General features: G+C 40.7%; 1 protein-coding gene across 1 annotated transcript; it reads left to right on the forward strand.

Moving 5' to 3' along the window:
* Positions 1–705: 705 nt before the first annotated feature.
* Positions 706–25629, forward strand: OIT3 (oncoprotein induced transcript 3; the record flags this gene model as incomplete). Its single annotated transcript, XM_079710733.1, has 9 exons — positions 706–799; positions 4601–4975; positions 5983–6090; positions 11304–11426; positions 15080–15202; positions 16806–16966; positions 18576–18991; positions 23922–24021; positions 25456–25629. The coding sequence occupies exons 1-9, from the start codon at positions 739–741 to the stop codon at positions 25627–25629; spliced, it is 1641 nt and encodes a 546-aa protein (XP_079566859.1). The 5' UTR covers positions 706–738.
* Positions 25630–26404: the final 775 nt, after the last annotated feature.

Here is a 26404-nt window from a genome sequence, read left to right on the forward strand (position 1 = left end):
TGTGAGAATTAGTGAAATAAATAACAATAAACCATTTTAAATTTGGAGAAGAAAGGCACTATGAAAACATAAGATACTGCTGCTCAAACACAACTTAAACTTTGTTTCTTTAGGAAGTTTTGATACCAAAGACCATAATAAAACAGACTTGGATGCTTGCTTCAAGAGAATATTGTCCTCATTCCACACCTGTCCTTATTACTCTTTTGTGTGCTATTGTAAACTCCTTGGCCACCTGACCAAGACATTTTCTAAAGATCATTTCCAAAAATTAGGCTTTATCCCATTCTCATGTAATCTGCAGTGCTATGGCTGCAATATCATGAAATCAGTTCCTTGAAGTCACAAAACAAGATTTTGACGTGAGGGGATGTCCCTCTTTTAGAGTTCCCTTCTGGATAAGATACTGGAGGCCTCATTGCAGGGAAGTCTTGAGAGAAAAACAATAGGAGGATGAGGGATTGTGAGAGTTTTTCTTTTTTTTCCCCTAAAGAAAAATATCAATAAAATAACTCTGTTGACAGTGTAAAGCAGTGCTTCTATCTGGGGTCAAGGCCAGAGCAATGGACACCTTATCCCACTCATCCTCTTCCTCTGATAAAGCCCCAACCAGTACTGAAAAGTCTTCTTCACAAGAGCCTAGAGGCCTTTTTAAAAAGTGTTTGAAAAAGAAGCGGACAAAGGAAGACTGAAATTAAGAGGATTTTCCAGTCTGTCTCTGGTGGCTGGTCCAAAAGGATGCTTCAGTTCCTGCTCTTCACCTGCCTCTTCATCACTGTAACACTTGGGTCACCAATGGGTAAGTCTTGTGTCAAGTACTTGGCACGATGTACTTTTTGTTGGAGGAATTTGCTGTTATGTACAGGTTATGAAGAGCAAGATTCCAGTATCTTAAATACTGGTTCTAGAATAGGAGAAGGAAAGTCATTGAAAAGCTGTGGAGATATATTTTCAGAGAATTTCATTTCATGTTCCGTTTAGCCTTTTGCCTGGGCATCCAAAATTTCCATGGATCTGCCAAATCCAAACAACTTTCCATGAGCTAAATATTTCTTGGAGTATGTGTAAAAGGAATCCTAACTTCTTTATATTCTAGGCACTTGTATAGTCCCAACTTTAAGAGGGAAAAAAATTTTTTTTTTAGAGCAGAGGTTAGAGTTTTTTCTTTCATTAATACAAGGGACTGAGTGTGCCCCTAAAGGCACAGATCTGGATAAATCAGACTTCTTAGTCTTGACATCTGAAAATACGAATTTTTGCAGAGACTGAGTGAATCTTAAACTGTCTCCCCCCTTGGTACCTCCAGATTTGGTACAAAACTGGCCAACAAAGCAAAGTTTTAATTCCAGTTAGTAACAAATTTCTCTCTCCTTTTCCCATTAGAATTTAAGTTCTAACTAGAAGAGAGAGTGAAATGGCGAGAACCATCCTTCTTGGCACCTCTGAGAATCTCAGTGTTTAAGTGCCCCTATTTCTTCAGGGTAACTAAGGCCTTGCTCTAGTACCTTTAAGAATAAACATTAAAAATAGGCTTGAGACCCTAAGGAGACATGTAAAACTAAATGTCATGTGGTATCCTGGATGGGATGCCAGAATAGACAAAAACAGGCAAAAACTAAAGAAATCTAAACTATGGACTTGAGTTAATAATAATGTATCAACACTGGTTCATTAATTGTGGCAAAGGTACCACACTAGTGTACGATTGTTTCATAATAGGGGAAACTGGGTGCCAGAAAATGGGAACTTTTTGTACAATCTCCTCAATTATTCTCTAAATCTAAAACTGGTCTAAAAAAGTCTTAAAGATAGGTTTGAGCTAAGTTTAATCACCCTGTATCTGCTACCAGTAAGTAACCAAGAGTCTCTAGAGTCAAAGTGGTCCTGCCCTCAACTTCCTCCCCGCTTTCTCCCCACTCTCTTCCCTGGCTTACTCCTCCCTCTAGTACCTCCTGTACCCTCCCATCAGACACCTTCTCCCTTCCCAGATCTTTTTTATTTTATTAATTTTTTTCCAGCCCTTCTAGGACGTTTGACTCAACGCCATAAGCAAGATAAAGGGAGAACTCTGGGGGCTAGGGACTGGGTGGGGGTGCAGTTGCCTGAGAGGAGAGGGTAAGTGAGAAAAAAAGCAGAAGAGAGGAGGGGGTAAGGCGGGAAGCGAAGCGGGAGAGGGAAGGAAGGAGAGGAGGGGCTTCCGGCGCGAGAGCGCGGGGGCAGAATCTGGCGACCGGGGGACCATCCGAGGGGCGGTGCACAGGGTGCGGACCTGGAGGCTCAGGGAGTCCTGGGTGCCGGGACGAAAGGGCGGGGTTGCTGACATTTGCTCTCTGCTTTCGGCCACGGCGAGGTGCTGGCCCTGGGGGCGCACGGACGTCCGGGCTGACGAGCGAACATCCTGAAATCAAGACTGGCCGGCTGTCTGCCAGCTGGGGCCCCAAGCTCTCTCATTTGAGCGGTGTATTATGTGTGCGTGTGTATATATACGTCAGCAATTCAGGATGCAACATGCAGAATACCGAATTCGGGCTCCACATTGAGAGACTGAAAAGAGGAATTAACGCCAGTGGCCAGATTATTAAAGGATTAAATTACTCCCTTTAAAGGGGGTGAGTGGAATGGGTTTATTTAATGTTAGGAAATATTGCATGGGTAACTTTTAAAATATGTATTTAGTTTACAGAAGATAGTAAATTTCTCCTATTTGTGCCATGTATCACCTACAACAAGAGAGGAAGTAAACTTTCAACAGGTAGCACAAGAAATGATAGTTAAATTTAAGGAAAAACTTTATAAATCATGAAATAGTTATTGAGGGAGGTTTAGGAATTTCTGTAAAAGCTATTAAAAGTTGAGTACTTAACCATTTCTTATAAAATTAGAGCCAAGGAGTTGAACCAAATATTTCTATGAATTTATAAACACCTGTGAAATTGCCCTGGAAATCTGTCTTCATAAGAGAACCACAGCTGGGAGGGCAGATAAGGGAATTTTTCCCTTTTCAGAGGGTAGAGAGTCTGTATGAGGACATTTCTTCCTCTCAAGGGACATCAAACCATGGTCTAGGGCACAGTCGGGAAACCGCAGGGACATTATAAGGAGAGGGTTGCTCCTGGCACGTGTAACTCTGCGTAAGTGTTACTTCCAGAATATGCAATATCCTACTTATTTCTTGTCCCAAACGGTTATTATACTCTCAGTGGGGCCCTTAGCACTAGGCCGCACCCTCCTCTACATGTGACTGAAGTTTTGAGAGTAAACTTGAATTTGAAATGTAGACTGGGAAAACCCAAAATATTTTCTAGACAACTTAGATTTTATGATCATGGCCTATCCACACTTAATTATTGTACAGTATTTGCTGAAGCTGAATTTCCTGCCCACAAAGTATATCAGCCTTAATATGAATTCCCTGCGTACAATGTCTATTAAGTCAGCCTCACATGCATTAAGAAGGATAGTACTTTGGCTAGGACTCCCTTCTAGAATTTCTTGATTTTATAGATTCTTTGTAAGAACAATTTGCCCGTGTTAATTCAATGTTTTCCTGAAATTGAGAGAAGCAGTGAACTGGGGATATTGGTGTATTCAGTCATTAAAATGTTTTTGATGAGATATTTGTCCATGTTATTTATGCACTAAAAATGCATGCTTGAAATGTTGCTATATTCTAGACAGTGATGCCCTGGCTAATTGTGAAGACACAAAGTTCATGGTGTTTTCAATAGGTGATGGAACATGTACCAACATTCACATGGAGAATATCTTTGGTAATTACTTGACACTATACTGTGTATTTCAAAGCAGTTGACATATGCCAGAGGCCTATTCCTTCTAAGGTGGAATGAGCTTTACACATTCATTATCAAGCCAAACTGCCCGCTAATGCAAAATTCCATCCAAAATCTTGCTTACAAATGACAATCCAACTACTTTTTGAAAATTTCCAAAGATGAAGAGCTTACCACTCTATGATACAGCCTCTCCATTACTAGATCGCTGAACTGAAATGCACTTCCCCGTAACAATTTGTTCTTGTCATTGTAACAGAAAGCTAATTCCTCTTTCACAAGCCGTTCCAGATTTTTGAAGACTGATGCATATTCTTCAGGGTTTGGTTTTTTTCCCTCCAAACAGTAGTTCTCAGCTTCTTCCCCAGTAAATAATTGTTAGGCTCCCTTCTAAATCTGGTCACCTTCCTCTGGACATCAAGTTTGTCCATTACTTTCATAAAATATAGCCTCCAGGTGTGAAGACAGTACTCAAAACATAGTCTGATCAGTGCAGGTTTCAGTGAGACTATAACCTCCCTTGGTCTGAACAACTATCCTATCAGATGATTACTCTGGATAAAAGGTTTAGTTCAATGCAAATACAAAACCTTAAATAGATTTGAAATAATTTTTCAAATGTAAAAGGCATTTATGAAATATGTTTACGTCACCTTGAGGAATCTTAAACAGCTACTTTTGGGGACTTTAGATTATTTCTTTCTTGAACTAAAAAACCAAAATGTAAGACCAAGAAGGTGGACTCAGTCTATTGCCACTGTGATCTGAAACATCACAAAGTGCCTCTGAGGTGTCCTTTTCATTCCCAGCCCTAGATCCTTGTTCTGCTTACATCAGTCTGAATGAGCCGTGGAGGAACACTGACCACCAATTTGATGAGTCTCAAGGTTCCCCTCTGTGTGACAACAATGTGGATGGGGAGTGGTATCGCTTCACAGGCATGGCAGGGGATGCCATGCCCACCTTCTGCATACCAGAAAACCACTGCGGAACCCATGCACCTGTCTGGCTCAATGGCAGCCACCCTCTAGAAGGTGATGGCATTGTGCAGCGCCAGGCCTGTGCAAGCTTCAGTGGGAACTGCTGCCTCTGGAACACCACGGTGGAGGTCAAGGCTTGCCCTGGAGGCTACTATGTGTATCGTCTGGCCAAGCCCAGCGTCTGCTTTCACGTCTACTGTGGTCGTGAGTACCTTCCCTGGGCTCTTTTCCCTCCCCCACAAGGCCACATATGGCATCAAAGAGAAAAACGGCATAGGAAATTTGGTTATGGTAGTATCTCAGAGCCTGAAGAACATTGATTTAGGGCCACGGATACCTCCAGATCATGATTTCTGAGGTCTGTTCTTAGATTTCTGAAAAATTCCTGAAGAATAGAAAGGGAAAGGAGCTATGACTTTGATCAGTTTTACTTTGTCTTCCACTCCATTCAAACAGAACAGTAGAAAGCGAAATGTTGACTTACGTTATTTAGTGTGGATTTCCAGCCTTTTTGAGCATGGAGGACCCCTTCTTAATATATATTTCAGACATCCATATGGTAGCATTGTGCTTAGTGCCCATTGATTTTTTTTTAAAGATGTATAATGGAAAGAAGCCACTTGAGATCAGTAATACTTTTAAATGAATTTTCATGTTATTAATCCCATAAAAATCTGTATACAGGGCTTCCCTGGTGGCGCAGTGGTTGAGAGTCCGCCTGCCGATGCAGGGGACACGGGTTCGTGCCCCGGTCTGGGAAGATCCCACATGCCGCAGAGCGGCTGGGCCCGTGAGCCATGGCCACTGAGCCTGTGCTCCGGAGCCTGTGCTCCGCAAGGGGAGAGGCCACAACAGTGAGAGGCCCGCCTACCGCAAAAAAAAAAAATCTGTATACATTTAAAATATATACTGCATAGAAGAGTAGGACATAATGCTTATTTAATCTACAGCTCATGTTTGGTGAGGTTTTAGATTTGCAGAAACTCCATGGTCACCCAAGGATCTGAAGTTGGGACTCATTGATCCCAATGACAGAACATGTCCCTAGGCAGCATCTCTTGCCATTGGGTTATATAAACCCTGATCAATGAGAATTCTCTTGATGTTGGCTAGGAATTCATACCCCATGATTGAGCTCATGAGGCTTTCTCATGGATGAGAGTGTCCTCTGGTCCTCGCCCTTCATGAAATGTCCTCTTTATCCTCCATAGATTTTTATGACATCTGTGATGAGGACTGCCACGGCAGCTGCCTGGATACCAGTGGGTGCACGTGCTCTCCAGGAACCGTGCTAGGCCCTGACAGACAGACCTGCTTTGGTAAGAAACCCATCTTGCGGTAGAAACAGGCTATTAGGAGTAAAGGACGAATCAAAAACTCTTCCTGACTCAGAGCGCCATCATTTTTCCAGTTTGTGTCTCTGAAAACTCAGAATGGGGTTTGTCTTTTTAGTTCATAACTAAAGCTTCAAGCCAAATTTATATCATGTGTCGGGACAGTCTGGGATTGCGTTGTCCAATACGCTAGCCACTAGCCATGTGTGGCTATGTGGCTTGTGTGACTGAAAAACTGAATTGTAATTTTACTTAATTTTAATTTAAAAGCTAATATTTGATTCAGTCATTGGAAAACTAAAAATGTGTGGGACAACTTGAGTGAACTGTAAATTTTATGACTCTAAAATACAGCTCAAGTATTTCTGATGAAAATTTATCAGCCAAATTGAGACATACACACCAGATTTTGAAGATTAGTTCAAAAAAAGAATAAAAGATATCAATAGGGGCTTCCCTGGTGGCGCAGTGGTTGAGAGTCCGCCTGCCGATGCAGGGGACACGGGTTCGTGCCCCGGTCCGGGAAGATCCCACATGCCCCAGAGCGGCTGGGCCCGTGAGCCATGGCCAATGAGCCTGCGCGTCCGGAGCCTGTGCTCCGCAACGGGAGAGGCCACAACAGTGAGAGGCCTGCGTACCGCAAAAAAAAAAAAAAAAAAAAAAAAAGATATCAATAATTTTAATATTGATTATATATTGAAATATTTTAGACATATGAAATCTATTTTTAAAATTTATTTTATTTATTTATGTATTATCTTTTGGCTGCACTGGGTCTTAGTTGCGGCCCGTGGGATCTTCGTTGAGGCACATGGGATCTTCAGTTGTGGCATGCGGAATCTTTCGTTGAGGCGCGTGGGCTTCTCTCTGGTTGTGGTGTGCAGATTTTTCTCTCTCTAGTTGTGGTGCACAGGCTCCAGAGTGTGTGGGCTCTGTAGTTTGTGGCACGAGGGCTCTCTCGTTGAGGGACGTGGGCTCAGTAGTTGTGGTGCGCCGGCTTAGTTGCCCCACAGTGTGTGGGATCTTAGTTCCCCAACCAGGGATTGAACCTGCGTCCCCTGCACTGGAAGGCAGATTCTTTACCACTGGACAACCAGGGAAGTCCCTGAAATATATTATTAAGATTAATTTTACCAATGTCTTTTAATAAATTTTTTTATGTGACTACTAGGAAATTTTACATTACATGTGCGTCTTGCTTTGTATTTCTGTTGGGTAGCTTTGGTCTAGAATTATCTAAAGACATACTCCTATAGCTTCACTAATATAATTTTGGTTTGTCTGAGTAGCAAGAAAGGGGAGTCAGATTATTTGTAGGAAATCCAGAGTTGTTCAATTGTATACATGTTTTGTTGTCTACAGCAGGGAGAAAATAGAGTTTAAAAACCCAGGACTGAAGATCATCTATTTTCTGTTTAGTGTTATGAAGCTTTTTGTATTCAGACTCAAATAGAGTTAAAACAAGTCTAGAGAGAAAGGGGAGGACTACCCCACAGCTGCCTCCTCCAGAAGAAGAGTAACAAGATCAGGATGGGATAGGGCATCAGGATGAAAGGGATATCAAAGGTTTCTTATTTTAGAAAAGCTTTTGTTCCTCAGTCTCTTTAATGAACCCCACTGGCCATCCCATGGAGCATGGTTAGGCGCTCCCATAACAGTTGTTAGGGCTCTTGCCTGGTTGATTTTGACTATGTGATTTAATGTAAACAGGTTCAGGGTGTGGGGGATGATGGTTCCTACAATTCCCCCCAATCCCTCACACTACACACACACACACACACACACACACACACATACACACACGCGTGTCTGTTGGAAAATATTTGGCTTCCTCTTAAGGCAGGAGTTGTTCATTCATCTCTTCTTTTGTTTTAATATAACTTTTGAATAGGTAATGTATTTAAATGACTCCCAAGTTAAACAGCATGAAGGTATACAGTGAAATATCTAGCTCTCTGTCCCCCATTTGCTCCATTTCCCTCTCCTCCAACTCCATCCCAAGTAAACTCTTTTTTTTTTAAATATTTATTTTATTTCTTTATTTTTTTGGCTGTGTCGGGTCTTAGCTGCAGCACGCAGGATCTTTCGTTGTGGAACACGGGCTTCTCTCTAGTTGTGGCACATGCGCTCCCGGGCGCGTGGGCTCTGTAGTTGTGGTGGCCCGCAGGCTCTCTCATTGAGGCGCGTGAGCTCAGTAGTTTTGGCACGCAGGCTTAGTTGCCCCACAGCATGTGGGATCTTAGTTCCCTGACCAGGGATTGAACCCACGTCCCCTGCATTGGAAGGTAGATTCTTTACCACTGGACCACCAGGGAAGTCCCCCAAGTAAACTCTTACATTATTTACTTACGTATGCTTCCAGGGTTTCTTCAGGCAGATATAAAAATAAAAATATACGTGTTTATTTATTTGTTGCCATTTTTTAAACCAAAGTTTGCATATTATACACACCATACACATCTCTTGCTTAACAATTTATCTTGGACATCTCTGCCTATCGGGACATAGGGAAAAGCCCTCAGTTCCTGCCTGGGGTCTGTCTGTTGGTTTCAGGGAGGTCATGAACTTCCTGAAATTAGAGGCAAAGTTTTGTGTTTATGTGCATGTGTCAATGTTACTTTAGTTTTTTAAAAATATATAACAATTTTAATTATTTATTATAAATTATTTTTTCAGGCAGAGAGAGGAGTATAGGAAAATAATATAACAGACACTCATGTACCCAGATTTATAGCTAAATTTTTCTTCCTTTTTTAATTAAAAAAAATTTTTTTAATTAATTTATTTATTTTTGGCTGCATTGGGTCTTCATTGCTGCATGTGGGCTTTCTCTAGTTGTGGCGAGCGGGGGCTACTCTTCATTGCGGTGCATGGGCTTCTCATTGCGGTGGCTTCTCTTGTTGTGAAGCACGGGCTCTAGGCGCGTGGGCTTCAGTAGCTGTGGCTCGCAGGCTCAGTAGTTGTGGCTTGTGGGCTCTAGAGCGCAGGCTCAGTAGTTGTAGTGCACGACTTAGTTTCTCCGCGGCATGTGGGACCTTCCCGGACCAGGGCTCGAATCTGTGTCCCCTGCATTGGCAAGCGGATTCTTAACCACTTCTCCACCAGGGAAGTCCCTGTTCCTTTTTTTAAAATAAAATTTTACAGATACAAATAAAGCCATCTCACTCCATCTCTTCTACCTCTCTCACCCTCCAGGGGTAATCACAGTTTTGAAGTTAGTGTGTGTCCTTCTGGTCCCTGTTTTTATGCTTTTATTATTTATGTAATAAATAACAATAATAATATAACATAACAATATATAGCATTGTTTTGTGTGTTCTTAAAATTAACATAAAAATGATACCTTACCTCACTTGTGAGATTTTCTTTAGAGTACACCCATAAAAGTGGAACTGCTGGGGCATAGAGTTTCTAAGGCTGTAAGTGACAATAAGCTCCCAGATAAGAACGGCTTCAATAAGTAGAAGCGTATTTCTCTCTCACGTAAAATTATCAGTCTCGAGGTAAGCAATCCAGGCTTTCGACGGAGGGTGAACCCAAGCACCAGTGTGGCCACTCCCAGGAGGGCTGCTAGCACCTCTAGCCATCCACTGTCCAGGCAGTAGGGGTCCTGATGAAGGGTCTAATCTTAGCAACTATGTTTTTCATATCTACGAGTTCTGTATGTTTGTTTTGTTTCAATTCTGCCTTGTCTTCCTACACAATTTTATTTTGGTTACTGGCCTTTCTTTTATCTGTTTAGTAATTTTTTAAATCCTTGTATTATGGATTTTTCTGGATTATTCTTTTTTCTCCAGTTCAAAGCCTCCCATTTGTTATCTTGTCAGCTTTCTCATAGTGGATCATCTCCTCCTGCATAGTGGTTTTTTTTTTTTTTTTTTTTTTTTTTTTTTTTGTGGTACACGGACCTCTCACCGCTGTGGCCTCTCCCGTTGCGGAGCACAGGCTCCGGACGCACAGGCTCAGCGGCCATGGCCCACGGGCCCAGCCGCTCCATGGCATGTGGGATCCTCCCGGACCGGGGCACAAACCTGTGTCCTCCGCATCGGCAGGCAGACTCTCAACCACTGCGCCACCAGGGAAGCCCCTGCATAATGTTTTATGATAAACCACCTTCTGTTGTAATTGTTTTTCTGTGGTACTCCACTCTTATTATCTGGTTTGAGGAGGGGTTTTTTTTACTACAGAGAGTTTTTTGATTGCTTGTGTCACAGAAGCTTCACCAGTCCAGGCCAAATTTTACATCAGCTTCTCAGTTTCAAGATCCCCACGCCATGTGGGAATTGTGAGTTCATACATCAACCATGGCAGGGCCCAACTTGGGGTTTATGAAGGCTTTTCTCTTTCCTAGAGCCTCAGGCAGAGACCTCCTTACTTCTTTCCTGGGCCTCGGAGCAGAGTCCTTCTCCTCCCCCTTTCATTGTGGGGATACGTTTTCCAGGGTCCTAGACTTGAGCAGGGTTTCAGTTCCAGCTCATCTCCTCTCGTGGGCCCAGGGCCATGCTTCCTGTCACCTTGTGGGTGTTTAAACCCCAGTCCCTGGTTTATATCCTGTATCCAAGCCATGACAAATTCAGCTCCTCAAGCTCCCCTGTTTTTGTTTGTAGAAGGAAGGGGATTGACATTTGTTGCCAACTGTACATTTTTTTTTATAGCAAAAGTCCATGTCCTTCATCAGATTCTTAAAAATGTTAGCAATCATTGCTTAAGTACAATGTGGGAATATTCCAATATTTAAAATAGATTTTGAGGGCAGTTGTTCATGTTATAAAGAAGACTGCTTCGCAAAAAAGTTTTATCCAACATATCCTCTGCAATGCAAATTCCTTTAATGCATTTAAAACACAGTTTGACTTATGTTTTATTTATTTAGCAAATCTTCGGGAATTGGAGAAAGTGAGACTCTCCAATACGAACAAGCAGGTGAACCCAAATAACAAAGGGGACTTCATTTCCCCAACAGTTTTGCCCTGAGGAGGGAACTGGCAAGCAACCAACTAACTGCCTTCTGCTCCAGCAGAGGGCAGAGGGACAAATAACTTGGTGGGGAGACCAGATTAATAAAACTGATTATATTGGAGTTGGTTTGTGGAAAGTCTATGGACAGGATCTGAAAAGATGTGGAGTTTCTGCTAAGGGGCTTGGGAAAAGACTGCCTGGCTCAGCAGTATGTAAATGGTGTGGTCTCTCTTCTACAGATGAAAATGAATGTGAACAAAACAATGGTGGCTGCAGTGAGATCTGTGTAAACCTCAAAAATTCATATCGCTGTGAGTGTGGGGTTGGCCGTGTGCTAAGAAGTGATGGCAAGACATGTGAAGGTGAGATGGGCAAGAAGGGATTCACATCAAGAGCCCCCAGTAAGCCATTGGCTTATTCTTTGATGTTCATAAAACTGGCCAACGTCAGAAGAGAGTAACAATCTGGCTGTGTAAAGAAACCACAAATCATCATCACTGAGCATCATTGCAGGATGCTCGTGTTGCAGACAGAATGCAGTGTTGATTTTGTCTCCAAGCTTTAGCAGGAGGGAGCTGTTGCATTTTGCAAGAGGCAGAGACCTGCATTTTAAGTTGAGGTATAAAAATAGGGTATTCCATGTTTCTCAAACTTTAATGTGCCCACGAATCACCTGGGATCTTGTTAAAATACAGGTTCTGATTCAGTATGTCTGGGGTCAGGTGAAGATACTGCATTTTAAAATAACGTCTAGGTGACACCTGTGCTGCACATCCAGGGAGCACATCTGGCATAGCAAGAAAATGGAGGTAGGTAGCATAACAAATGGTTTGCAGGAGTGTTTCTCAAACTTCCCTGCTGAGAATCACCTGGGTGCCTTTAAAGCTGGCCTTTCCCAGGCCTCTCTCCTGGAAACTCTGGTTCAGTGGGGCGGGAGGGGCCTTACAGTTTGTGTTTTTACCAAGTTTCTAGGTGAGTCTTACCATCTTGGAAGTTTGGGAAACTGGCTTACATGAAGCCATTTTTTTTTACTCATATGCTTTGAATTTATTAGAGATTAATACATTTTTAGAGATAAGTAAACTTATCTTTTTTTTTTTTTTTTTGTGGTACGCGGGCCTCTCACTGTTGTGGCCTCTCCCGTTGAGGAGCACAGGCTCCGGACACGCAGGCTCAGTGGCCATGGCTCATGGGCCTAGCCGCTCCATGGCATGTGGGATCTTCCCGGCCCGGGGCACAAACCCGTGTCCCCTGCATCGGCAGGCGGACTCTCAACCACTGTGCCACCAGGGAAGCCCTAAACTTATCTATTTTTGATAGTAGAAATGCTGTATACATTTTATATAATTAAGTACTAAAAAGAATTTGTAATGTATGTCAAATAATTGAAATGGAAATTGTCTACTATTATGACATGAAGCTTAGATAATGTCCCTTCTCTAAGGCCCTTGCAAATTGTCCCAAATAAAATTTCATCACTTCCACTTTAATAAGTCTGGATCTCATGATATTGGGAGTTGAGAGACCAAAAAAGAAAAAAATTCTGCAGATTATATGAAGAGATAAATGGCTTAATTATCATTATTTACAGAGGACATATGATTTGTCCCAGAGGGTAATTGAATTTGTGGCATAACAGATTATAATACTGCTTACAATTTCACTTTATTCTAGTTATATTCAAAATAATAAAATACTACCCCAAAAGGAAAAATTATGGCTAGTGCTCACAATTCATTTCATGCAACAAAATTTGCATTATTAACTCAGGGACCATTAACCAGGATATCAAACTTCTGTCTCTTGTAAAAAGACTAAATGTACTTTAAATTTTATTGAATAAGAGTGATGTCCTGAATCCTCCTTAAATCTTATTTTATGCAATAATCTTTACATATTTAAATATTAATGAAATGTTCCATGAGGAACATTTATAATTACTCATGAGTATTTTGTTGGAAATATTAAGTTAATCCTCATATAATTTTAAAACCTAATAATCATAACTGAAAAGTATTTTAGCAGAAGATAAAATTTGAATATGAATTACACTTTAGGATTAAGATTCATATTTGAAATCCTGCTTTTTTTGGGGGGTTTTGTTTTTTTGTTTATTTGTTTTTATGGAAACCCTTACATTTTATTGATAGTCCAAACATATTTGTTTCTTTAGCTAGTCTGTTAGATTAGCATATCTTCTTTTTTAAAATAAAAAGCTCTTTTTAATTTTTAAGTAACTTTTATTGTTTTGTTTTATTATGAAAGAGTTACATTCATAGAAGAAAATACAAAGGAGTAAAAGAACGATAACTAAAATGACCACAATCCCACTTGCAGATATAGCCATTCTAAACATTTTGGTATGTCCTTGGAAGAGACTTAAAGTGCTTCAAGCCAAATAAGAATTTCAATTTATTTTGTGCTTTGCAATTTTAGACCTGGAAATATCCTGAGTGAACATTTAATGCAACCCTTTCATTTTACATATATTGAAATTGAGGCCCAGGGAAATTAACTGACTTAAGGAAGACCATTTTTAAGAAAAAAATTTCCTATTAATGTTGACTTTAACATTTTATAGCAAATTTTATGCTTTTTTCTACACCATTATATATCATTTTCAGCTATTTCAAAAACCCATAGGAATACTCTTATCCTTTTTAGCTGTACAGATTTATAAACAGGTGATAGCCTAATCTCTCCTAAGTTTTGCAAAGATTAATTCATTGCAAATTTATTCTCTCTCCCTGTTTCACAAAAATTGATTCATCTCAAGTTAATTTACTGAGGACTAATATTTTTATTATTAATGAACTGAGACTTATAGCTATAACTGGAAATTGGCTCATATCTTTCCTTGAACATCTTAAATGATTTGAAAGCATTCCCTTTTTTTTTTTTTTGGCCATTCCATGTGGCATGTAGGATCTTATTTCCCCAACTAGGGATCGAACCCAGGCCCTTGACAGTGAGAGTGTAGAGTCCTAACAACTGGACCACCAGGGGATTCCTGAACGCATTCCCTTTTATTATCTTACCCCTAAAACAGGGACCAGCAAACTTTTTCTTCATAAACACAATAGTAGATATTTAAGGCTTTGCGGACCATATGGAATCTGTTGAAACTACTCAACTCTGCCCTTGTAATGAGAAGGCACCCATCCATAGACAATAGGGAAATAAATGGGTATGACTGTGTGCCAATAAAACTTTATTTACAACAACATGTAGCAGGCCAGAGTTTGATGACCCATGATCTAGAAGATCATATCCAGAGCCCACAAAGGTCATTATTTTTCCTCGCTAACTATGACATTATGTGGTAGTTTCTTCATTTTTCAACTGAATATTTTTCCTTTTTGCACATTTGATTGAGTATGCTTTTTGAAAATGTGAAAGTTTTAAAAAGAAAACTTTAAAAATCTACCTCATAAGAGGAATGTCACAAAGAGCTCAGCTGAGTGGAATCTTTCAGTGTGTTGTCCAGGTTTTATTTTTATAATGTGCTGTCAGCCCAAGAAACATATCTCCAGTGCTATTATTCCTAGAGATTTGAGGAGATTACCAACCACTGGTAATAGCTCTGACTAACTCTGATGCATTTAGCTGCTCTAGGTGAATTTATATTCTGTCAGTCCCTTTTACATCAATAATACTCTATAAAATTTCAAACTGGGTGGACTAAATGTTACAGAAATTAAGAAATGACTTTCGGGTCTTCCTCCCCCAAATTGTAGTCTAACCATGAGAATAACAGACAAAGCCGGATTGAAGGGCATTCTACAAAATGACCAGCTTAAATGGTTAGAGCTATGTGTGTTATAAGATTGCTCTTTGTAGCTTTAACATTTAATAAACTTCTTTGTGGACGTCATGTCTCAGTGACTGAGTTGGGCCCCAGTGATACTGTGATAAGTCAAGTACAATGCCTGATGCAAAGTACCAGTCCAAGAACCAGAATTCTTGGGGAAGAGGGCTACAATATCATTCCTTTTTCTTTTGGTTTTTATTGCAGACATCGAAGGATGCCACAATAACAATGGCGGCTGCAGCCATTCTTGCCTTATGTCTGAGAAGGGCTATCAGTGTGAATGTCCCCGGGGCTTGGTGCTGTCTGAGGATAACCACACTTGCCAAGGTAGTACATGCTCAACCTGTGCTCTTAATTCCTCCCTCTTAATCTCCCTGCCTTCCTCAACCGAGTGTATCAAGATTCTCATCTTTTAGAACACTACCTCTTTTAGCAGCGTGTGTACACTCTGGAATCATTCAAAAATTGTGGTAAAAAAAATAACATAAAATTTACCATCTAAACCAATTTTAAGTGTATAGTTCAGCAGTGTTATATATATTCACATTTTTGTGCAACGAATCTTCAGAACTTTTTCATCTTGCGAAACTGAAACTCTATACCCATTAAAACAAGGACCCCTCATTCCTTCCTCCCTCCAGCCCCTGGCAACCACCATTCTACTTTCAGTTTCCATGAAGGCAACTACTTTAGGTACCTCATATAAGTGGACTCCTACAGTATTTGTCTTTTTGTGGTTGACTTAATTTCACTTAGCAAATTGTCCACAAGGTTCATCCATGTTGCAGCATATGACAGGATTCCTTCCCTTTTTAAAGCTATTCCACTGCATGGGTATACCACATTTTGTTTATCCATTCATCCATTGATGAACATTTGGATTGCTTGTCAATAACGCTGCTATGAACACGGGTGTGCAAATATCTCTTTGAGGTCCTGCTTTCAATTCTTTTGGACCTATACCCAAAACAGGATTGCTAGATCATACAGTTTCCTTTGCTTTTTACTTTTGATTTTTTTCTCTAATTTCTATTATTAGTTGTATAACTAATACGTAATTTAGATGGAGTTCCTCTCTTTTCTAACAGATAATTGGCTTATGAAAAGTTGAAAGCCCTAGGGAACTGATTCTTCCCCCTACACATACGATCTGATCATCAACAATCCTCTGAGAACTATTTTCTGGAAATCTAGTTATTTATGTCCAGAAAACTAATTCACTCTTCCAGCAAGTATTTAATGAGCACCTATATGTGACTTCTTTATACTAAGCCATTGCTGTGATATGCCCTCACATACTGATACTGCCCTCACATATTGTCTGACAGTACCCTTTGTACTCCTTTTAGAGTATTTGTACAGTCTAGAGGAGTGAACGCTAAGGAAGAGCAATATTTTTATGTTAAATTAAAGTGAATTTTATAATTTATGCTTTATTGAGCAATGCAAGGACAATTTAGAACTCTTCCCCAAGGGCGCTAACGCTGTTTTTATTACCTCTGTTTTATGGGACGGTAATTAATGGGAAAGTCAAAGCAGTAGCATTATGTAATTTAAGCCTATATCAAAGCAGTGCTTTTTCTGTATTGCAAATAAATTGTGTTTGTGCTAAAAGTTCATCCTTTAGGTGTTTCAGTGCATGGAGTTATGCTAGACACACTTTGAAATAAATGTTTGTTGGAATGAAATTTTGATACAGTATTTTCTCATTTGGGAAACAATATAGTATTTGAGGAGCATTATTTGACCACAACCTTGGGAGTTAGGAGTCCAGGTTTTATTCACCAATTTGTTTTGAGCCTCAGAGATTTCCTTGAGGATAGAACCAAAAGCTCAAGGTGTGGGAGGGAGAAGTTATTTCTCCTAGAATCCTCCTTCCCTTCTCCCAGTTCCCCTTTTCCGGTTCTAACAGCAGTTCCTGTCCCCGCAGTCCCCGTGTTCTGCAAGTCGAACACCATTGAAGTGAGCATCCCCAGGGACCTGGTCGGCGGTCTGGAGCTCTTCCTAACCAACACCTCCTGCCGAGGCGTGTCCAATGGCACCCACGTCAACATCCTCTTCTCCCTCAAGACATGTGGCACAGTGGTCGATGTACGTTCTTCCTGAAGGACCCTTGGGGAATGACCAAATCCATTTATTTGGGAAGTTGTTGACAGAGGTGTGCAGTGTGGCTTGTGTCATAGATGAAATATTTCCACATAAAAGAATGGAGTTCAAAAAATCATATACCATTCATTTAACAAATGTGTTATTGAGCATCTGCTGTGCTGTGGTCCTGACGCTGGGAGGACAGTGGCTTAAAAAGAATTCTGCTCTTTCTGTTCTCAAATAGTACCACCTCTCCAATATGTGCAGACATTTTTCTGAGTGCATTAGCACCAGTACCCGGAGGCTGGCTATGTCTCCTCTGACCGATTATTATACTTGAAGATAGTGACTGATATAGATGATGGTTCATTTATAAGGTAGCAAATGAGTTCAGGGATTGAACCAGTTAGAGGTAAAAGGTTTGTACTTTCCTGCAAGAATCTGTGCACAGCCTTGTGCTGGGAGCCTGAGGGATATGTGAAATAAGATTCCTGACTTTTAGGAACATACACAGTAGTATTGAGATGAAAACACACACAAATTATAAATAAGAGACAGTGATACAGTTGACGGGTAGTATAGGAGTCCAGAAAGGGACAAACAATGGAACAGTCAAGACAAGTGGGACTTGAATTGGGGTTGGAAGCATTTGTGTGGTTTATACAGGCGGAGACGAAAGGAAAGGGCATTTCAGGTGGGAAACAAGTGAGCCAGTCTCAGACATGGGAATTCTTGAGGCTTATGCTGAGTGAATGGGCAACACAGCCTGACTGGGAAAGGAGACTGGAAAAGTAGATGGGGGGAGACTATGCTTCCAGACATCTGCTTTGTGTGCTGGGGTGAGACATTTGAGCTTTTTCCCATAGGAATGGGATTAAGCAGGCACTGTCATGATGAAATCAGAAGTGGGCAAGATGGATAGAAAAAAGAGGACCTGGGCCCAGGAGATCAGTGTAGAGGCCCTTGCAACCAAATAAACAAATACTTATTTATTGAATCCAACTTAGAGAAAATCAGAGAGCTAATGAGATTTGGGGTGAGACATGGGGGAGATATATGAGGAGAAGGTCCCACTTTAGGCAAATTGTATTTGTTGTATCTGTGGATAATCAAATGGAAATGCCTTACAATGAGCCAGGGGTTCTGGCACACAGGAGAGCAGACAAGGCTGGAGATGAAGAACTGAAAAATCATCTGGGTAAATGCGACAGCTGAAGTCTGCATGGGGTTGAGCTCAGCACAAGGTCATGCTGCAGCACCATCACAGAATTCCAGAAAAAGAATAATGTACAGAAGCTGTTCTTTTCTAAAGTATCAGAGCTTTGAATTGGCTGATTCTGCATAGCTCAGGTTTTTATGACTAATACTCCAAAAGAATGTGTGGGTTGACCATGAAGTGGTATGTAAAACTCTTTAACAGTCAGAATATCTTGCTAAAAGGAGGAGAAGCAACTAAAAAAAAAAAGAAGCTTCAGGCTTCAGCAGCCAAATCTCTCATGTGCTTTGATGTAAAAAGAAATTTGGAGAATGTTATGGTGGGCGGGGGGCGGGGGCTGAGGTGCTCTGTGGAAATAAACATAGACTCTCCTCTCCTGGCCCTGGCCTGGTTCAGGTGGTGAACGACAAAATCGTGGCTAGCAACCTTGTGACAGGTCTACCCAAGCAGACCCCAGGGAGCAGCGGCGACATCATCATCCGAACCAGCAAACTGCTGATCCCTGTGACATGTGAGTTCCCGCGCCTGTACACCATTTCCGAAGGCTACGTTCCCAACCTTCGCAACACCCCGCTGGAAATCATGAGCCGCAGTCACGGAATCTTCCCTTTCACTCTGGAGATCTTCAAGGACCATGAGTTCGAAGAGCCTTACCGGGAAGCTCTGCCCACCCTCAAGCTGCGAGACTCCCTCTACTTTGGCATTGAGCCCCTGGTGCACGTGAATGGCTTAGAGAGTCTGGTGGAGAGCTGCTTTGCCACCCCTACATCCAAGATCGACGAGATCCTGAAGTACTACCTCATCCGGGATGGGTAAGTAGGCTGCTTGGACGATGGATTAGCCCCAGTTCACATCCGACCTCTGGGTGCGAGAACAAACTCAGTCATTTCCTAAAACCACCGCAGCACTCTCGCCAGCTCTTAATTAGTTCAGAAACCGTTTGTGCGCATTTTGGTGGTAAAAACTGGTGAAGGAGAGGGGAGTCCAAAATGACTCCAAGGGGTCTAGCTCGTGTGACTGACTGGATGCCCTTAACCAAGATGAAAGGACACAGGTGGAAAAGCAGATTTGCTGTGAAAATATTGAATATGATAATTCCAAGTAATAATATTGTATTGTCAATACCTGCAGGATACTAAGGCAGAGAAGTTCAGTGGGCAGTTGGAAATGCGGGTCAGACCCAGGAACAAGGTGAAGACTAGAGACAAAGGACACAGAATCGCCCCTGTTTATAGCCAAAACTATAGGATTAACCTGCCCAGAGAGATTGTAGAGCATGGGTGGCAAGTGGGGGCTGAGAAATGCAAGAGGGTTAGGAAGTGGGAGCAGCAAATGCAGGCCCCTCTTTTTTTTCTTTTTTTTTTTTTTTTTTTTGCGGTACGCGGGCCTCTCACTGTTGTGGCCTCTCCCGTTGCGGAGCACAGGCTCCAGACACGCAGGCTCAGCGGCCGTGGCTCACGGGCCCAGCCGCTCCGCGGCATGTGGGATCCTTCCGGACTGGGGCACGAACCCGTGTCCCCTGAATCGCCAGGCGGACTCTCAACCACTGCACCACCAGGGAAGCCCCAGGCCCCTCTTTTAAGAAGTTCGGTAGTGAAGGAGAGAGAAGAAACACTTGGTCAGGTTTAGGAGAAGAAAGATCAGGTGAAGTTCGTTTCTGTTTGCTTGTTTTATACAAAGGAGATTTCCGTACTCCCTGAGGATGCTTGGATTGAGAACTTTGCTTGTCTCCGTGTATCATTGGAAGCCTGCAGTTACCACACCCACTGCTTACATTCCCAGGAAAATTACACTCACATCCCAAACTCATAGTAGTATCTCATCAGTTTCTTCCTCATCCTCAATGTCAGATGGGACACATCTCAGGCAGATCGGGACCTGCAGCTTAAGAAAAGGCAAATAGTCTAGTCAGAGCACCATAGGTGTGCCCCAGTTCATGCCCTTTGCTAATTGGCCTGATAGACTCTGAAATTTCTCCTTTGCTTTTAACTCCCCAGATCTCTCACCACAGGCAAGCTTCACCTGCTGCCATCGATCTTCTGCACAATGATTTTCAACCCTGATGCACATTAGGATCAACTGAGAAGCCTTTCTAAAAGTAGCAATACTCCAACCTGGTTCTCCACTATTATTGCCTTAATTCCAGCTCTCATTATCTGTCACTCGGACAGGTAAAACACTTTCTAACAGCCTCCTAAATCCCAGCTCTCAAGTCTCAGCTCCACAGAGCCCTGGGTATCCAGCCAAAAGAAAAAATATTATATATATAGTCAGATCCCTGCTGAAAACATTTTGATGCCTCTTGATTTCCTTTGATTGGTAAATTTAACTGTTTATCAGCAGGAGTACTTCTAGTTTCAGATTCCTGTAGCCTCCTTAGCTTGTTTTCAGAATCTGGAAAATACATCATTCTGAGCTGCTTTGGATGGCTAAGAGTAGGTCTCATAGGGGGCTGAAGGCCTTTAGATTTCTTGCCATCTTAAAGGGTTCTCCACAAAGTTTTAAAATGAAACGTAGAAGCATCAATTTTTATGTCTTTTTTTCAGTCACATAATTAGTGCTAAGTAGATTAGGGAATGGATTTACTTTTGGGGGAGAATGGATTTGGGTTCCTTTCAAATTTTTTTACAGCTTTATTGCAGTGCTATATGCATACAATAAATGTACATATTTAAAGTGTACAATTTGATAAGTTCTGACGTATACACCCTGGTGAAGCTATCACTACAATCAAGACAGTGAATATTTCTCTTACCCCAAGTTTTCTCCCGCCCCTCGTATTTACTTTTTGAAAACATAAACGTATAGTCTTAACTCATTTACTGGGAAAACATGTAACCTGCAGTCTCAATAAAGCTTGTTATTCAGACCCTCAGTTAGGACTGACTATATATTTTTATTTTAGACAGTTCTAAGAAGAAGCTGTGCTATTTAATTTTCCAGCCGTTAGCACACAAAAAACAACAACAAAATGCTATGGAAGATATTAAAATTGTTAAAAAGCATAGAACTCAAAAACACTGCTGTGTGGGCCTGTTTCCACTATTCACAGGAAAACAGTCCCATTTCCGGTGCAATATTGTATAGTACAATATTGGCTAGGACAATAATGGTGCATTTGAGATAATCCCTCAAGATAAAATCCAACTCTCAGCTTGGCTTGCTATTCCTCGCCCTCTGACCTCTACCTTCTCCAGTTTCTGCTCCTGCCAAAGGGAACCATGGGCAATTCCCAAATTCTGTTGTTCCTTACACCCTCCTGACTCTGCACCTGCTGTTTCCACTGCCTGAAATCTTCTTCCCTTTTTCTTCCTGTCTGATTCTTACTGGTCCTTCGAAACACATTGGGATTTCTTTCCTCCATGAAGCCTTCCCTGATTCCTTCTGACCTGAACTAGATATCTTCCTTCCTTCTTCCTCCTCAATGCCTTGCCTACAGTAAAAGTCATTAAATATTTGTCTAATGAACTATTGAATGAGTATTTATCATAATATTAATCTGGGGCTAGTTCAGAGCCCTAAAATAAACATAATGCAGTTTACTTATATTTGTAAATTGTTTGATTATTCACTGTCCTCAGCTTAAATTTAATTCAGGCTGATATTTAACACATCTGATTCACTTCCCTCTAGTTTAGTTGGCATATGCTCTGAGAATGCAAAATAATTTAATACAAACCTAAGCAAAGTAGAATTAGAAAGTTTATCTCCAGAAAAAGAAACATTGAATTCCAAAGTCAAATATTGGACAACTTTTGGGTAATCAGTTATTTTGGATTTTCCTATACCATTGTTACTTTCTTTTAGCACATGAACTTGGAGTTGATGAACTAACATTGTCTAATCACAGCAAACACCAAATCAAGAGCCAGAATTTGTCTTGGGTTCTATTCCGTAACGTGTTGCCCTGCAACAACTCTTTCTGCCACATCTTCTCTTTAAAAAAAAAAATAGTATTTTTACTACTCAGCCATAGAAAAGCATGAAATAATGCCATTTGCAGCAACATGGATGGACCTAGAGATTATCATACTAAGTGAAGTAAGTTAGACAGAGAAAGACACATCTCATATGATATCACTTACATGTGGAATCGGAAATATGATAGAAATGAACTTATTTACAAAACAAAAAGAGACTCACAGTCACAGAAAACAAACTTATGGTTACCGAAGGGAAAATGGGGGGAAAAGTTAGGGGTATGGGATTAACAGATACAAACTACTATATATAAAATAGATAAGCTGCAAGGTCCTACTGTATAGCACAGGGAACTATATTCACTATCTTGTAATAACCTATAATGGAAAAGAATACGAAAAAGAATATATATGTATAACCAGAAACTAACACAACACTGTAAATCAACTATACTTCAATTTTTTTTAAATAGTATTTTTAGGTAAAGATAAATTGAAAATGCTGAGGCATTCACATGAAAAGTGTCATTTTAATGTCACGTTACTATTGTTATCATAGGTACTGGGCTTTAAGCTCCCTGACGTCACAGACCATATTGTTCATCTCTATCTCCTGTGCAGCCCCCAGCAGGGTGTGTCACACAGATTAGATATGCATTAGGTATTTATTACAGAACATAATCAGAAGATGGTATAAATTCATTTAACCTCAGGAAAATGAAAATGTGTACATAAATACAGGAAATAACAGAAACCACATTATATGTTTAGATCCTCTTCAGTTTAGGGGAATAAGGTAGTAGTGGTAATACAAGTCAAGATGTCTTATTTTTAAATAATTTTATTGGATTTTTCAACTGCCCTGAATCAGCAATTAGCAATGAACCAGAAAGTGCTCTGTAAGCATGAGGAGCAATTATCAACTTTTATAGGCTTTTATATCTGATCCCACTTTTTTACTGGCCTGGTAGACAGGAACTATTAAGTATCCATAAAAGGAAAACAGTCAGGAAAAAAGTTCCTTTTGAATTCAGAATGGAAAACATAATACATGTGTGAGCCCTGGCCTTTAGGAGAAATTGTTCATCAATACTAAACCTTCGCCTCAAAGTGGAGCATCACTAACCCCTCTTTACCCTCAACTAATCCTGAGGCGAGCCTAGGAGTTTCACTTTAAGTGGTAGACCTGAGATTAAAACCTCAAAGCCCTATCAAACTAAAATTTAGCATTAAATCTGGGAAAAGAGGAATTAAAACATTTTGGAGGTGAATGATTTTCCCCAATAGATCCAGTTATTCTCTAAGAAACTGACATCTTTATGCAGCTCTTTGTTGTACAAATTGGGGTTCGCTCACCTTTGGATCCCCTTCAGGGGTGGGTGTCCATAAATACAGTGAAATCTAGTTAAAGAAAAGCCTTCTCAAATCAATAATAAAGTACGTAAATGCAGAATTCCTGCAATATATTACAAATGAAAATACAGCCTTAAAAAGATACCTTGATTTCAAAAGATATCTCTGAAACAAATGTTGCTGCTGTTGCTAATACTTCAATGCAATGACTTAACAGGAGGTCCTTGTGCCCAGTTTGTGGGTACAGAGAATGAGAGATGGGACCGACAGCGTTAATGAGCAGGCCTGTGTCTGAAGATGCCTTCACAGGGAGGGGATTTCATTTTTCTTTCATTCTCAAAAATCTTGAGTGCAGCCCAGCCTCCTCCACCCAGTTTGCCTCTCCTTGGACCAAACACGTTGGACTGGATTGTTTTTCCACCTCTGTTTAAACAATCAAGTCTTACGTGCTATCCTGCCCTACTTCCAGCTGTGTTTCAGATGACTCAGTAAAGCAGTACACATCTCGGGATCACCTCGCAAAGCACTTCCAGGTCCCTGTCTTCAAGTTTGTTGGCAAAGACCACAAGGTGAGCTGAACACCTTTACCTTGTAAAGGTACCTCTCCTCCCCAGCCTTCCTTCATGGTGTCCCAGTTTGTTCACATTCTACAAGCCCACAGTTAGGATCTGCATCACCTCTATGAAAAATACTATAAAACCGGCCATCTAGAAGGTTAACACCTCCATGAATGTCACAGTTATCTGCCCCCCACCCAGTAAAATAACTGGGCTTGTTCAAAGAAAGTACTATGTGATTATAATATAAAATCCTTGTGAGCAGATGTGGTTGAAAAAGCCTGTGTAGTGGTCACGTGGCAAAGTATATGGAAAGAATATTTGCAGAAAAGACAAATAGTGAAATGTTCAGTGAAAATAGTACTTACATGCCAATTAAAATAATTATTATAAGACTATTTTATACATATGAAATTTATAAAAATTATAAATCCCAACTTGCAAGGCTATAGGGACATGTATACAATGCCAGTATAAATTGGTATACTTTCTGGAAAGTGGTCTGACAATGTGTAATAACCATAAAATTATCATCGTCTAAAAATTTCAATTCTGACAGCTTCTCAAAAACAAAAAGTAAAATATGACTTGTTGAATGTGTTTATAGAGCACTGTTATGAGAGAGGTGTTGTTTAAACCAAACAAACAGCGTATCAATTAATGCAATATTAAGCAGTTAATGCAGAATGAAATATAGGAAAAGGAGATATGAAAAAACTATTGTCATAAAAATTTACATGCAAATTGAATGTGATACAGTTTTTTTAAAATGTATATACATGAATAGAGGTTATAAGAAGCTATGTATACTCTGTAAGGTAGAAGGTTTTTGGTTTTTGTTTTAGTAGAGTTGTCGAAACACATAAACAAAAGGAAGTTTAAGAGACCAACAGTCTTTTCCATACTGCATTTAAGTGTATTTATGTCCTGTCCAGCTACATCATTGTCCTAGAACAATTGTTAGCCATGATGACTAACCCTGATCTTCCTCCTCAGCTAGGCAGCATGCATGGGGAAGTTACTTATAGGAAGAAGCTTGGAGAAAGAACTTGTTATTTTACACAGAAGTGCGTGGGAGCCCATGTTATGCCCAGACCTTGATGTGAAGAACCAAGATGTTAACATTATTAGATGTCTTCACAGAGGTCTCTTGTGTCCCTGCACAAAGGCGGAAGTTATGGATGTAGGGTTTTAAATCACCCACATGACTCAGTGTGTTTGCCATGTTACTAAATGTGTGAATAGGGGCAAGTTCGTTAACCTCCTAAGTCTCAGTTTCCTCATCTGTAAAATGGGGATGAGAATATCTACCTCAAAGGGTGGTTGTTTAGATGAAATGAGATAATACATATGAAACGTTTGGTATTGTGTCTGGCTCCTAGTAAGCAGCCCCCAAGTGGCAGCTCTTTTCACTGTTTTTGTTCATTATCATTATGATCTTTCTAGGAAGTGTTCCTGCACTGCCAGGTCCTTGTCTGCGGGATGCTGGACGAGCGTTCCCGCTGTGCCCAGGGCTGCCACCGGCGAATGCGTCGTGAGGCAGTAGGAGGAGAGAATGACAGTGGTCCACAGAGCCACATACTGACAGGCGGCCCCATCAGCATCGACTGGGAGGGCTAGGATGACCCACCACCCGAGTCCTACTTCTGGCTGCCTATCTCTTTGGAATTCTCCCCTCGTCCTCTGAGAACACCAGCCGACACCCTAGAACACAGCGCTGCTTTAAACCTTATACTGTGGGTTTAGACAAACTCCCAGAACTGACTCACTCTGACTCTAGCCCACTGTGTCGGGAAAGATCACCTCACTGCTGACTAACCTGTCCCAGGTGGGGCTTCATCTTCCTAATGTGGAAAGCTGCGCTGTGCACCAAGAAAGCAGCTCACCCCCATGCCCCCCATTTCTTTCCTGCAATAAAACACCTAGTGTTGGATGCAGTAGCATGACTAAAATCAGAAGTTGGGTATAGTATTTCAAATTAGGAACTTAAAAAAATTAAATAGTTGCTTGAAATTATGACTTAAATACCCACTGACTCTTTAAATATGTAAACAATAATTATACCCTGAAATTTCCATTCAAAGACAGAGTAGTTATAGGGGATTTGGAAGTTTATCACTGTAAGTGTGTACTAAAAAAATACTATTTGGATTTTCTCCTGCACAATATTTTCCTCTGAGGTTTTTATGCTGTCTTAAATAAACTATTTTCAATTAATAAATGTTAATAAATTCACTAACTTGCATTTAAGTGGTTCAGTGACTGAACTGTAGACAGAATTAAAATGTGGTACCATGTGCCCTGTTATTTGGCATTCTATGCCCTCAGACTGATAAGACAATAGAAAAAGGTATAAAACTATACCGTACTCTATTTTGTAGGTACTTAATAAATT

Source organism: Hyperoodon ampullatus (genome assembly GCF_949752795.1).
Source record: "Hyperoodon ampullatus genome assembly, chromosome: 1".
In the NCBI taxonomy this organism is placed as follows: domain Eukaryota; kingdom Metazoa; phylum Chordata; class Mammalia; order Artiodactyla; family Ziphiidae; genus Hyperoodon; species Hyperoodon ampullatus.